Source organism: Tachyglossus aculeatus, chromosome 7 (assembly GCF_015852505.1).
Source record: "Tachyglossus aculeatus isolate mTacAcu1 chromosome 7, mTacAcu1.pri, whole genome shotgun sequence".
Lineage (NCBI taxonomy): Eukaryota > Metazoa > Chordata > Mammalia > Monotremata > Tachyglossidae > Tachyglossus > Tachyglossus aculeatus.
In genome coordinates this window covers 844,807-860,842 of record NC_052072.1, presented here as the reverse complement: position 1 = coordinate 860,842, position 16,036 = coordinate 844,807, and the positions used below count along the sequence as shown (strand labels likewise).

Here is a 16,036-nt window from a genome sequence, read left to right as displayed (position 1 = left end):
TCTGTTCTGTTTATTTTATTTTGTTAATATGTTTGGTTTTGTTCTCCGTCTCCCCCTTCTAGACTGTGAGCCCACTGTTGGGTAGGGACCGACTCTATATGTTGCCAGCTTGTACTTCCCAAGCGCTCAGTCCAGTGCTCTGCACACAGTAAGCGCTCAATAAATACGACTGATTGATCTATATATGTTTGTACGGATTTATTACTCTCTTCATTTATTTTACTTGTACATATCTGTTCTGTTTATTTGATTTTGTTAATATGTTTTGTTTTGTTCTCTGTCTCCCCCTTCTAGACTGTGAGCCCACTGTTGGGTAGGGACCGTCTCCATATGTTGCCAACTTGGACTTCCCAAGCGCTCAGTCCAGTGCTCTGCACACAGTAAGCGCTCAATAAATACGATTGATTGATTGATGATCTCTGTCCTCTAGGAGCTTCTAGGCTAAGGGTTGGTTCTCCACGGTTGGAACATGCGCGACTCCCCTGATTGGCTTTTTTATTATCTCTTTGACGCAGATAACACCACCACGACGACGAAATCTGAAGACGGTCACTACGCGAGGACGGATTCCGCAGGTAGCGTCCCGGGCCGGGGGTCCGGGGGCCCGGGGGTCCGGTTCGCCCCCACACCGGGCCCCGAGTCCTGACGCCCGGCCGGCCCAAGCATGGAGGGCAGCATGGCCTGGTGGCTAGAGCCCAGGGTCACGGGTTTGGAGTCTGCGCTTTGGAGTCAGAGGTCATGGGTTCGAATCCCAGCTCCACCACGTGCCTGCTGTGTGACTTTGGGCAAGTCACTTCGCTTCTCTGAGCCTCGGCTCATTCATTCATTCATCATCATCATCATCAATCGTATTTATTGAGCGCTTACTGTGTGCAGAGCACTGGACTAAGCGCTTGGGAAGTCCAAGTCGGCAACATCTAGAGACGGTCCCTACCCAACAGTGGGCTCACAGTCTAGAAGGGGGAGACAGAGAACAGAACCAAACAGACTAACAAAATAAAATAAATAGAATAGATATGTACAAGTAAGATAAATAAACAGAGTAATAAATATGTGCAAGTAAAATAAATACAGTAATAAATACATACAAACATATATAGAGAGAAGCAGCGTGGCTCAGTGGAAAGAGCCCGGGCTTTGGAGTCAGAGGTCATGGGTTCGTATCCCGCCTCCACCACATGTCTGCTGTGTGACCCTGGGCAAGTCACTTCACTTCTCTGAGCCTCAGTTCCCTCATCTGTAAAATGGGGATTAAGACTGTAAGCCCCAAGTGGGACAACCTGATCACCTTGTATCCCCCCCAGCGCTTAGAACAGTGCTTTGCATGTAGGAAGCGCTTAATAAATGCTATCATTATTATTATTATATCATCATCATCATCATCAATCGTATTTATTGAGCACTTACTATGTGCACAGCACTGTACTAAGTGCTTGGGAAGTACAAATTGGCAACATATAGAGACAGTCCCTACCCAACAGTGGGCTCACAGTATACAGGTGCTGGGGGGGAGGAGGTAAGGCGGGGGGATGAAGAAGGGGTGGAGGGGGAGAGGAAGGAGGGGACTCAGTGTGGGAAGGCCTCCTGGAGGAGGTGAGCTCTCAGTAGGGCTTTGAAGGGAGGAAGAGAGCTAGCTTGGCGGATGTGAGGAGGGAGGGACTTCTATCTATCTGACTACTCTGCGTCATTTTAAGCGCTGGGCATTTTTACTTGTTCGATTAAAGCATTTCTTGCATCGCCGGCCTCCTTCCGCACATGACCTTCTGACTCTCAAGGTCAGAATCCACTAGACTCCACTCTGGGCTCAATCCACTAGGCCGGGCCTCTCCTAGCGGGTCGAGCACCTAGAAAAATCCCATTTCACGGTCGGCGGGCGACGTGGCGGCAGAGTCCAGCGGGCACCCGAGTGTGGGCCGTCATCAATCGGATTTATTGAGCGCTTACTGTGTGCAGAGCACTGTGCTAAGCGCTTGGGAAGTCCAAGTGGGCAACATCTAGAGGCGGTCCCTACCCAACAGTGGGCTCACAGTCTAGAAGGGGGAGACAGACAACAAAACCAAACATAAATCCATCAATCGCATTTATTGAGCGCTTACTGTGTGCAGAGCACTGTACTAAGCGCTTGGGAAGTACAAATTGGCAACATATAGAGACAGTACCTACCCAACAGTGGGCTTACAGTCTAAAAGCCGTCCTGTCCCCCCACAGAGAACGCCAACAAGCTGGAAGAGAGCGTCGGGGGGCCGGCCACCCCCTGCCCGGACCACCTCAGCTCCTTCTGCAAGCACGGGGCCTGCGAGCACTCCCTCAACACCCCCGAGCCCTCCTGCAGGTACCCCCTTCTCCCCCTCCAATCAATCATCAATCGCATTTATTGAGCGCTTACTGTGTGCAGAGCACTGTACTAAGCGCTCCACCCCGGGGTGGGGGGACCCCCCAGTGGGGCGCGGGGGGGAGGGGGCACTGGGCCGGGCCGTGGGCGAGGCGGGGGCCGGAGGGTTGCGTGGTGAAGGACGACAGAATACATATATCTATTCTATTTATTTTATTTTGTTAGTATGTTTGGTTTTGTTCTCTGTCTCCCCCTTTTAGACTGTGAGCCCACTGTTGGGTAGGGACTGTCTCTCTCTGTTGCCAACTTGTACTTCCCAAGCGCTTAGTACAGTGCTCTGCACACAGTAAGCGCTCAGTAAATACGATTGATGATGATGATGATGATGATGACAGGTGGTGGTGATAGTGGTGAACCCCCCGCCAGCTCCGTGCCCAAGGGGGTGCCCGGGCCTAGCTGGTCTGTCAAACCCAGGTGAGGATTCCTTCATTCATTCAGTCAGTCATTCAGTCATTCAATCGTATTTATTGAGCGCTTACTATGTGCGGAGCACTGGACTAAGCGCTTGGGAAGTACAAATTGGCAACAGATAGAGATGGTCCCTACCCACCGACGGGCTCACAGTCTAGAAGCGGGGAGGCAGACGACGAAACAAAACAAGTAGGCAGGCGTCAATGCCATCAAAATAGATAAATTCATTCATTCAATCATATTTATTGAGCACTTACTGTGTGCAGAGCACTGGACTAAGCGCTTGGGAAGTACAAACTGGCAACAGACAGAGACGGTCCCTACCCAACGACGGGCTCACAGTCTAGAAGCGGGGAGGCAGACGACAAAACAAAACAAGTAGGCAGGCGTCAATGCCATCAAAATAGATAAATTCATTCATTCAATCGTGTTTATTGAGCACTTACTGTGTACAAAGCACTGGACTAAGCACTTGGGAAGTACAAATTGGCAACAGATAGAGACGGTCCCTACCCAACGACGGGCTCACAGTCTAGAAGCGGGGAGGCAGACGACAAAACAAAACAAGTAGACGGGCGTCAATACCATCAAAATAGATAAATTCATTCATTCAATCGTATTTATTGAGCACTTACTGTGTGCAGAGCACTGGACTAAGCGCTTGGGAAGTACAAACTGGCAACAGATAGAGACGGTCCCTACCCAACAACGGGCTCACAGTCTAGAAGCAGGGAGACAGACAACAAAACAAAACAAGTAGGCAGGCGTCAATACCATCAAAATAGATAAATTCATTCAGTCGTATTTATTGAGCGCTTACTGTGTGCAAAGCACTGTACTAAGCGCTTGGGAAGTACAAATTGGCAACGGATAGAGATGGTCCCTACCAACCGACGGGCTCACAGTCTAGAAGCGGGGAGACAGACGACAAAACAAAACAAGTAGGCAGGCGTCAATACCATCAAAATACACAAATTCATTCAGTCGTATTTATTGAGCGCTTACTGTGTGCAAAGCACTGGACTAAGCGCTTGGGAAGTACAAATTGGCAACAGATAGAGACGGTTCCTACCCAATGGCGGGCTCACAGTCTAGAAGCGGGGAGACAGACGACAAAACAAAACAAGTAGGCAGGCGTCAATACCATCAAAATACACAAATTCATTGTTGTATTTATTGAGCGCTTACTGTGTGCAAAGCACTGTACTAAGCGCTTGGGAAGTACAAATTGGCAACAGATAGAGACAGTCCCTACCCAACAACGGGCTCACAGTCTAGAAGCGGGGAGACAGACGACAAAACAAAACAAGTAGGCAGGCGTCAATACCATCAAAATACACAAATTCATTGTTGTATTTATTGAGCGCTTACTGTGTGCAAAGCACTGTACTAAGCTCTTGGGAAGTACAAATTGGCAACAGATAGAGACAGTCCCTACCCAACAACGGGCTCACAGTCTAGAAGCGGGGAGGCAGACGACAAAACAAAACAAGTAGACAGGCGTCAATACCATCAAAATAGATAAATTCATTCATTCGGTCGTATTTATTGAGCGCTTACTGTGTGCAGAGCACTGGACTGAGCGCTTGGGAGTGGGGAAGACTCCCTAGGTCATCCGAATACCTGGTTAGGAGTCACAATGACCAGCAAGGGTGGACTCCCTGAGTCACCGAGGCATCAAGGCAGGGCTGATATTATCCAGCAGTGGGGTAGAGAAGCAGCGTGGCTCAGCGGAAATAGCCCGGCCTTTGGAGTCAGAGGTCGTGGGTTCAAATCCCACCTCTGCCAATTGTCAGCTGTGTGACTTTGGGCAAGTCACTTCGCTTCTCTGTGCCTCAATTACCTCATCTGTCAAATGGGGATTAAGGCTGTGAGCCCCCAGTGGGACAACCTTGTATCCTTCCAGCACCTGGAACAGTATTTTGCACATAGTAAGTGCTTAACAAATGCCATCATCATCATCATTATTATTATTACACATACATCTATAATTCTATTAATCTATTTTGATGGAGTTGACGCCTGTCTACTTGTTTTGTTTTGTTGCCCGTCCCCCAGTTCTAGACTGTGAGCCCATTGTTGGGTAGGGATTGTCTCTATCTGTTGCCGACTTGGACTTCCCAAGCGCTTAGTCCAGTGCTCTGCAAACAGTAAGCGCTCAATAAATCATCATCATCATCATCAATGGTATTTATTGAGCGCTTACTAGGTGCAGAGCACTGGACTAAGCGCTTGGGAAGTACAAACTGGCAACATATAGAGACAGTCCCTACCCAACAGTGGGCTCACAGTCTGAAAGACTGTGAATAAATACGATAAATAAATAAATACGATTGAATGAATACATCATGTCTTGAGCATCTCCTAGGAGCAAAGTGCTGTACTGGATGCCAACTGGGTGCACTTCACTTCTCTGTGCCTCAGTTACCTCACCTGTCAAATGGGGATGAAGACTGGGAGCCCCCCGTGGGACCACCTGATCACCTCGTAACCTCCCCAGCGCTTAGAACGGCGCTTTGAGCGTAGTGAGCGCTTAATAAATGCTATCATTATTAGACTGTGAGCCCACTGTTGGGTAGGGACTGTCTCTCTATGTTGCCAACTTGGACTTCCCAAGCGCTTAGTCCAGTGCTCTGCCCACAGTAAGCGCTCAATAAATACGATTGATGATGATGATGATGATGATTATAGACTCCCTGGGTCACCCAAATAGCCGTCCAGGATTCGCGCCGACGGCAGGGTAGCGATTCCCTGGGTCGTCCAGACAGCTGTCCGGGACTCCCACTGCCCGGGCCTCGATTCCCCGGCCCCGGCGGTAAGTCCCCGGGGCCCCCCCCCGGGGCGCTCCCCCCATCCCGCGACGGGCCGCTGCCTTTGCAGGTGCAACGCAGGCTACACGGGGCAACACTGTGAGAAGAAGGATTACAGCGTCCTCTACGTGGTGCCCGGCCCGGCCCGCTTCCAGTACGTGCTGATCGCCGCCGTCATCGGCACCGTCCAGATCGCCGTCATCTGCGTCGTCGTCCTCTGCATCACCAGGTCCGGGCGTCCTCCCCTTTAATTCACCCCCCCGATTGTCCGTCTTCCCCGTCTAGCCCGAAAGCTCACTGCGGGCAGGGAACGGGTCCACCAACTACGCTATATCGGGCTCTCCCGGGTGCTTAGTACAGTGCTCTGTAGCGGCGAGGCCTAGCGCGTGGCGCACGGAGAGTCGGAAGGACCTGGGGTTATATCGGGCTCTCCCGGGTGCTTAGTACAGTGCTCTGTAGCGGCGAGGCCTAGCGCGTGGCGCACGGAGAGTCAATCAATCCATCAATCGTATTTATTGAGCGCTTACTGTGTGCAGAGCACTGTACTAAGCGCTTGGGAAGTACAAGCTGGCAACATATAGAGACAGTCCCTACCCAACAGTAGGCTCACAGTCTAGAAGGGGGAGACAGACAACAAAACCAAACAGACTAACAAAATGAAATAAATAGAATAGATGGGTACAAGTAAAATAAATCAATAAATAGAGTAATAAATATGTACAAAGGACCTGGGGTTGTATTGGGCTCTCCCGGGTGCTTAGTACAGTGCTCTGTAGTGGCGAGGCCTAGCGCGTGGCGCACGGACAGTCGGAAGGACCTGGGGTTATATCGGGCTCTCCCGGGTGCTTAGTACAGTGCTCTGTAGCGGCGAGGCCTAGTACATGGCGCATGGAGAGTCAATCAATCAATCAATCGCATTTATTGAGCGCTTACTGTGTGCAGAGCACTGTACTAAGCGCTTGGGAAGTCCAAGTCGGCAACACACAAAGACAGTCCCTACCCAACAGTGGACTCACAGTCTAGAAGGGGGAGACAGAGAACAAAACCAAACATACTAACAAAATAAAATAAATAGAATAGATAGGTACAAGTAAAATAAATCAATAAATAGAGTAATAAATATGTACAAAGGACCTGGGGTTATATCGGGCTCTCCCGGGTGCTTAGTACAGTGCTCTGTAGCGGCGAGGCCTAGCGCGTGGCGCACGGAGAGTCGGAAGGACCTGGGGTTATATCGGGCTCTCCCGGGTGCTTAGTACAGTGCTCTGTAGCGGCGAGGCTTAGCGCGTGGCTCACGGAGAGTCAATCAATCAATCAATCGCATTTATTGAGCGCTTACTGTGTGCAGAGCACTGTACTAAGCGCTTGGGAAGTCCAAGTCGGCAACACACAAAGACAGTCCCTACCCAACAGTGGACTCACAGTCTAGAAGGGGGAGACAGAGAACAAAACCAAACATACTAACAAAATAAAATAAATAGAATAGATAGGTACAAGTAAAATAAATCAATAAATAGAGTAATAAATATGTACAAAGGACCTGGGGTTATATCGGGCTCTCCCGGGTGCTTAGTACAGTGCTCTGTAGCGGCGAGGCCTAGCGCGTGGCGCGCGGAGAGTCGGAAGGACCTGGGGTTATATCGGGCTCTCCCGGGTGCTTAGTACAGTGCTCTGTAGCGGCGAGGCTTAGCGCGTGGCTCACGGAGAGTCAATCAATCAATCAATCGCATTTATTGAGCGCTTACTGTGTGCAGAGCACTGTACTAAGCGCTTGGGAAGTACAAGCTAGCAACATATACAGTCCCTACCCAACAGTGGACTCACAGTCTAGAAGGGGGAGACAGAGAACAAAACCAAACATACTAACAAAATAAAATAAATAGAATAGATAGGTACAAGTAAAATAAATCAATAAATAGAGTAATAAATATGCACAAAGGACCTGGGGTTATATCGGGCTCTCCCGGGTGCTTAGTACAGTGCTCTGTAGCGGCGAGGCCTAGCGCGTGGCGCGCGGAGAGTCGGAAGGACCTGGGGTTATATCGGGCTCTCCCGGGTGCTTAGTACAGTGCTCTGTAGCGGCGAGGCCTAGCGCGTGGCTCACGGAGAGTCAATCAATCAATCAATCGTATTTATTGAGCGCTTACTGTGTGCAGAGCACTGTACTAAGCGCTTGGGAAGTCCAAGTCGGCAACACACAAAGACAGTCCCTACCCAACAGTGGGCTCACAGTCTAGAAGGGGGAGACAGAGAACAAAACCAAACATACTAACAAAATAAAATAAATAGAATAGATAGGTACAAGTAAAATAAATCAATAAATAGAGTAATAAATATGTACAAAGGACCTGGGGTTATATCGGGCTCTCCCGGGTGCTTAGTACAGTGCTCTGTAGCGGCGAGGCCTAGCGCGTGGCGCGCGGAGAGTCGGAAGGACCTGGGGTTATATCGGGCTCTCCCGGGTGCTTAGTACAGTGCTCTGTAGCGGCGAGGCTTAGCGCGTGGCTCACGGAGAGTCAATCAATCAATCAATCGCATTTATTGAGCGCTTACTGTGTGCAGAGCACTGTACTAAGCGCTTGGGAAGTACAAGCTAGCAACATATACAGTCCCTACCCAACAGTGGACTCACAGTCTAGAAGGGGGAGACAGAGAACAAAACCAAACATACTAACAAAATAAAATAAATAGAATAGATAGGTACAAGTAAAATAAATCAATAAATAGAGTAATAAATATGCACAAAGGACCTGGGGTTATATCGGGCTCTCCCGGGTGCTTAGTACAGTACTCCGTAGCGGCGAGGCCTAGCACATGGCGCACGGACAGTCGGAAGGACCTGGGTTCTAATCCCGGCTCCGCCGCTTGTCTGCTGTATGACCTCGGGCAAATCACTTAATGATGGCATTTATTAAGCGCTTCCTATGTACAAAGCACTGTTCTAAGCACAGGGGGAGGTTACAAGGTGATCAGGTTGTCCCCCGTGGGGCTCACAGTCAATCCCCATATTCCAGATGAGGTCACTGAGGCCCAGAGAAGTGAAGTGACTTGCCCAAAGTCACACAGCTGACAATCGGCGGAGCCGGGATTTGAACCCATGACCTCTGACTCCAAAGCCCGGGCTCTTTCCTACTGAGCCACGCTGCTTCTCACTTCCAGTTTCTGGGCCTCGGTTCCCTCATCTGGAAGATGGGGATTGAAACTGGGAACCCCATGTGGGACAGGGACTGTATCCAACCCAATTTCCCATTTTCCAGCCCCAGTGCTTAGTACAGCGCCTGGCACACAGTAAGTGCTTAACAAATACCACACTTGTTATTATTATTATCATCAGCCACCCCAGAGCTTAATACAGTGCCTGGCACATAGTAAGTGCTTAACAAATACCACAGTTATTATTATTATTTTTATTATCATCCACCCCAGAGCTTAGTACAGTGCCGGGCACATAATGAGTGCTTTTTAGACTGTGAGCCCACTGTTGGGTAGGGACTGTCTCTATATGTTGCCAATTTGTACTTCCCAAGTGCTTAGTACAGTGCTCTGCACATAGTAAGTGCTCAATAAATACGATTGATGATGATGATGATGAAATACCACAAATATCATCATTATTATTATTATTATTATTATTATTATTATTATTATTATTATTATTATCAATCCCGGCTCTGCTACCGGCCTGCTGTGTGACCTTGGGCAAGTCATTTCACTAAGCGGCGTGGCTCAGTGGAAAGAGCCCGGGCTTTGGAGTCAGAAGTCATGGGTTCAAATCCCGGCTCTAACAGTTGTCAGCTGTGTGACTTTGGGCAAGTCACTTCACTTCTCTGGGCCTCAGTTCCCTCATCTGTAAAATGGGGATGAAGACTGTGAGCCCCCTGTGGGACAGCCTGATTACCTTGTATCCCCCCAGCACTTAGAACAGTGCTTTGCACATAGTAAGTGCTCGATAAATATTATTATTATTATTGTTATTATTATTGTTATTGTTATTGTTATTGTTATTATCATTATTATTATTCTCTGGGCCTCAGTTCCCTTACCTGTAAAATGGGCATTAAGAGGGTGAGCCTCATGTGGGACAGGGACTGTGTCCAACTTGATTGACTTGTATCTACCCCAGGGCTTAAAACAGTGCTTCGCACATAGTAAGCGCTTAGCAAATACCATAATTATTATTATGGTATATTATTATACCATGTATTAATATGGTGTTATTATTATTATAATTATCAGAGAAGCAGCGTGGCTCAGTGGAGAAGAGCCCAGGCTTTGGAGTCAGAGGTCATGGGTTCAAACCCCGGCTCCGCCAATTGTCAGCTGTGTGACCTTGGGGAAGTCACTTCACTTCTCTGGGCCTCAGTTCCCTCATCTGTAAAATGGGGATTAATCAATCAATCGTATTTATTGAGCGCTTACTGTGTGCAGAGCACTGGACTAAGCGCTTGGGAAGTACAAGTTGGCAACATATAGAGACAGTCCCTACCCAACAGCGGGCTCACAGTCTAAAAGATTAAGACTCTGAGCCCACCATGGGACAACCTGATCTCCTTGTAACCTCCCCAGCACTTAGAACAGTGCTTTGCACATAGTAAGCACTTAATAAATGCCATCATTATTATTATTATTATTATTATTAATGCTCTGCCCACAGTAATTGCTCAATAAATACAAATGAATGAATGGGCTGCCAGAGGCAGGGAGAGGGGGGGCTGTCAGTCTCTTCTCGCCCTTTCATTAATTCATTCAATCGTATTTATTGAGCGCTTACTGTGTGCAGAGCACTGTACTAAGCCCTTTCTTGGGCCTGGCAGGGAGCAGGTTGGAGGAGGTGGATGAAAGGCAGGACATTAATAATAATAATAATAATAATGGTATTTATTAAGCGCTTACGATGTGCAAACACTGTTCTAAGCGCTGGGGAGGTGACAAGGTGATCAGGTTGTCCCACTGGGGGCTCACAGTCTTAATCCCCATTTTACAGATGAGGTCACTGAGGCCCAGAGAAGTGAAGTGACTCGCCCAAAGTCACCCAGCTGACAGTTGGCGGAGCCAGGATTTGAACCCATGACCTCTGACTCCAAAGCCCGGGCTCTTTCCAACGAGCCACGCTGACATTTTAGACTGTGAGCCCGCTGTTGGGTAGGGACTGTCTCTATATGTTGCCAATTTGTACTTCCCAAGCGCTTAGTACAGTGCTGTGCACACAGTAAGCGCTCAATAAATACGATTGATGACTAAAGCGTGCGGGCTGGGTTGTAATCAGAGAGCAGTGAGGTGAGGACGGAGGGGGCCAGGGGATGGACGGTTTTAAAGACAATGGCGCTTAGTACAGTGCTCTGCACACAGTAAGCGCTCAATAAATACGATTGATTGATTGATTGATTGATTGATAGAGGAATTGTTGTTTGACGCGAAGGCGGATGGGCCACCACTGGAGTTTTCTGAGGAGCGGGATGACGTGTCCTGAATGTTTCTGTGGAAAAATTATCCAGGCAGCAGAGTGAAGAGTGGGAAGAGACAGGAGGCCGGAGGTCAGCAAGGAGGCAGCATGGCTCCGTGGAAAGAGCCCGGGCTTTGGAGTCAGGGGTCATGGGTTCGAATCCCGGCTCTGCCAATTGTCAGCTGTGTGACTTCGGGCAAGTCACTTCACTTCTCTGTGCCTCAGTTCCCTCCTGTAAAATGGGGATTAATCAATCAATCATCATCATCATTAGATCACTGTTCTAAGCACTTGGGAGAGTACACTAGAATAGACACACTCCCTGCCCACGATGAGTTTGTAGTCTAGGGAGGCAGCACGGTGTACAGCTGATGGCCTAGAGGGGCAGACGATACAATAATATACAGACACATTCCCTGCCTACAGCGAGCTGACCGTCTAGAGGGGCAGACGATACAATAATTTACAGACACATTCCCTGCCCACAGCGAGCTGACCGTCTATAGGGACAGAGGGCACAATAATTCACAGACACATTCCCTGCCCACAGCGAGCTGACCATCTAGAGGGGCAGATGATACAATAATTTACAAACACATTCCCTGCCCACAACGAGCTGACTGTCTAGAGGGGCAGAAGATACAATAATTTACAGACACATTCCCTGCCCACAGCGAGCTGACCATCTAGAGGGGCAGAGGATACAATAATTTACAGACACATTCCCTGCCCACAGCGAGCTGACCATCTACTGGGGCAGATGATACAATAATTTACAAACACATTCCCTGCCCACAACGAGCTGACTGTCTAGAGGGGCAGATGATACAATAATATACAGACACATTCCCTGCCCACAATGAGCTGATGGTCTAGAGGGGCAGATGATACAATAATATACAGACACATTCCCTGCCCACAATGAGCTGATGGTCTAGAGGGGCAGATGATACAATAATTTACAGAAACATTCCCTGCCCACAGCGAGCTGACCGTCTAGAGGGGCAGACGATACAATAATATACAGACACATTCCCTGCCTACAGCGAGCTGACCGTCTAGAGGGGCAGACGATACAATAATTTACAGACACATTCCCTGCCCACAGCGAGCTGACCGTCTATAGGGACAGAGGGCACAATAATTCACAGACACATTCCCTGCCCACAGCGAGCTGACCATCTAGAGGGGCAGATGATACAATAATTTACAAACACATTCCCTGCCCACAACGAGCTGACTGTCTAGAGGGGCAGAAGATACAATAATTTACAGACACATTCTCTGCCCACGGCGAGCTGACCGTCTATAGGGTCAGAGGATAGAATAATTTACAGACACATTCCCTGCCCACAGCGAGCTGACCATCTACTGGGGCAGATGATACAATAATTTACAAACACATTCCCTGCCCACAACGAGCTGACTGTCTAGAGGGGCAGAAGATACAATAATTTACAGACACATTCCCTGCCCACAGCGAGCTGACCGTCTAGAGAGGTAGATGATACAATAATATACAGACACATTCCCTGCCCACAGCAAGCTGACCGTCTAGAGAGGCAGACAATACAATAATATACAGACACATTCCCTGCCCACAATGAGCTGATGGTCTAGAGGGGCAGACGATACAATAATTTACAGACACATTCCCTGCCCACAGAGAGCTGACCGTCTAGAGGGGCCGACAGTACAGTAATATACAGACACATTCTCTGCCCACAACGAGCTGACTGTCTAGAGGGGCAGACGATACAATAATTTAAGGACACATTCCCTGCCCACAGCGAGCTGACCATCTAGAGAGGCAGATGATACAATAATATACAGACACATTCCCTGCCCACAGCGAGCTGACCGTCTAGAGGGGCAGACGATACAATAATTTACAGACACATTCCCTGACCACAATGAGCTGAATGTCTAGAGAGGCAGACAATACAATAATATACAGACACATTCCCTGCCCACAATGAGCTGATGGTCTAGAGGGGCAGATGATACAATAATTTACAGACACATTCCCTGCCCACAGCGAGCTGACCATCTAGAGGGGCAGACTATACAGTAATATACAGACACATTCTCCGCCAACGAGCTGACTGTCTAGAGGGGCAGACGATACAATAATTTACAGACACATTCCCTGCCCACAGCGAGCTGACCATCTAGAGGAGCAGACGATACAATAATATACAGACACATTCCCTGCCCACAATGAGCTGATGGTCTAGAGGGGCAGACGATACAATAATTTACAGACACATTCCCTGCCCACAGAGAGCTGACCGTCTAGAGGGGCCGACAATACAGTAATATACAGACACATTCTCTGCCCACAACGAGCTGACTGTCTAGAGGGGCAGACGATACAATAATTTAAGGACACATTCCCTGCCCACAGCGAGCTGACCATCTAGAGAGGCAGATGATACAATAATATACAGACACATTCCCTGCCCACAGCGAGCTGACCGTCTAGAGGGGCAGACGATACAATAATTTACAGACACATTCCCTGACCACAATGAGCTGAACGTCTAGAGAGGCAGACGATACAATAATATACAGACACATTCCCTGCCCACAATGAGCTGATGGTCTAGAGGGGCAGATGATACAATAATTTACAGAAACATTCCCCGCCCACAGCGAGCTGACTGTCTAGAGGGGCAGACAATACAGTAATATACAGACACATTCTCTGCCGACAACGAGCTGACTGTCTAGAGGGGCAGATGATACAATAATTTACAGACACATTCCCTGCCCACAGCGAGCTGACCATCTAGAGAGGCAGATGATACAATAATATACAGACACATTCCCTGCCCACAGCAAGCTGACCGTCTAGAGGGGCAGACGGTACAATAATTTACAGACACATTCCCTGACCACAATGAGCTGAACGTCTAGAGAGGCAGACGATACAATAATTTACAAACACATTCCCTGCCCACAGTGAGCTGACCGTCTAGAGGGGCAGACGATACAATAATTTACAGACACATTCCCTGCCCACAGTGAGCTGACCGTCTAGAGGGGCAGACAATAGAATAATATACAGACACATTCCCTGCCCACAGTGAGCTGACTGTCTAGAGGGGCAGACGATACTATAATTTACAGACACATTCCCTGCCCACAGCGAGCTGACCATCTAGAGGGGCAGATGATACAACAATTTACAGACACATTCCCTGCCCATAACGAGCTGTCTAGAGGGACAGAGGATACAATAATTTACAGACACATTCCCTGCCCACAGCGAGCTGACCGTCTAGAGGGGCAGATGATACAATAATTTACAAACACATTCCCTGCCCACAATGAGCTGTCTAGAGGGGCAGAAGATACAATAATTTACAGACACATTCCCTGCCCACAATGAGCTGACTGTCTAGAGGGGCAGACGATACAATAATTTACAGACACATTCCCTGCCCACAGCAAGCTGACCGTCTAGAGGGGCAGACAATACAGTAATATACAGACACATTCTCTGCCCACAGCGAGCTGATGGTCTAGAGGGGCAGATGATACAATAATATACAGACACATTCTCTGCCCACAGTGAGCTGACCATCTAGAGAGGCAGACAATACAATAATATACAGACACATTCCCTGCCCACAATGAGCTGACTGTCTAGAGGGGCAGACGATACAATAATTTACAGACACATTCCCTGCCCACAGCGAGCTGACCATCTAGAAGGGCAGATGATACAACAATTTACAGACACATTCCCTGCCCATAACGAGCTGTCTAGAGGGACAGAGGATACAATAATTTACAGACACATTCCCTGCCCACAGCGAGCTGACCATCTAGAGGGGCAGACGATACAATAATTTACAAACACATTCCCTGCCCACAGTGAGCTGTCTAGAGGGGCAGACGATACAATAATATACAGACACATTCCCTGCCCACAGCGAGCTGACCGTCTAGAGGGGCAGATGATACAATAATTTACAAACACATTCCCTGCCCACAATGAGCTGTCTAGAGGGGCAGACGATACAATAATTTAAAGACGCATTCCCTGCCCACAGCGAGCTGCCTGTCTAGAGGGGCAGATGATACAATAATTTACAGACGCATTCCCTGCCCACAGCGAGCTGACCGTCTAGACGGACATTTGTAGAAATACAGAAATGACGGATAATGGACATGAGTGCCGCGGGCTGGGAGAGGGGATGAAGAAAGGGAGTAAGCCGGGAGTTTCGTCCTTCCTCAAGCGTTCGGTACAGCGTGTCTCCCCTCAACCCGGTCCCCCCTGAACCCTGCGGACCCTCCCCATTTCAGGAAATGTCCGCGGAGCAACAGAATGCACAGGCAGAAGCAGACTACGGGCCACTACGGGTCAGACAACACGACCAGAGCGTCGACCAGACTGATTTGAAAAGTGCATGGTTCTCTCTCCCTCGGCCAAGCTGCCCCGTCCTGGACCGGGGCCGGAACTTAGACGTGAACAACACATGTTGCCTTGCTTTTGTGGTAATCGACACCAATGAAAACCCGTACTACAGCTCTATTGGATTATGTATCGATATATTTGAGATAGTATACATTGTCTTGATGTTTTTCTGTAATGTAAATAAACTATTTATATCACACAATATAGTTTTTTCTTTTTCATGTATTTGTTATATATAATAAATACTCAGTGATGAGACGAAAAAGAAAAAGCATCGGCCTTCTTAACTCTGCCGTACCTCCTAGCCGGCTGTGTTCTCGGGATCGGACGGCCGCGTCGTGGGGCTGAGCCGACCCGGCCTCCGATCTGGCTTCCGTCCCCTTCGCTCCACAGAAACCGCCCTCTCAGAGGTCACCATCATCATCATCATCAATCGTATTTATTAAGCGCTTACTATGTGCAGAGCACTGTACTAAGCGCTTGGGAAGTACAAATTGGCAACACATAGAGACAGTCCCTACCCAACAGTGGGCTCACAGTCTAAAAGTCACCAT

At 48.6% G+C, this 16,036-nt stretch overlaps 1 protein-coding gene across 1 annotated transcript in view; it reads left to right on the top strand.

The window, feature by feature from the left end:
- The window catches only part of TMEFF2 (transmembrane protein with EGF like and two follistatin like domains 2), a 66,728-nt gene extending 51,044 nt beyond the window's left edge, over window positions 1-15,684 (top strand). The window contains exons 7-10 of the mRNA XM_038749243.1: window positions 516-575; window positions 2,209-2,332; window positions 5,684-5,842; window positions 15,371-15,684. Of these exons, the coding sequence (XP_038605171.1) occupies window positions 516-575; window positions 2,209-2,332; window positions 5,684-5,842; window positions 15,371-15,467 (440 nt within the window). The 3' untranslated portion in view covers window positions 15,468-15,684. The remainder of the gene's footprint in view (window positions 1-515; window positions 576-2,208; window positions 2,333-5,683; window positions 5,843-15,370) is intronic.
- Window positions 15,685-16,036: the final 352 nt, after the last annotated feature.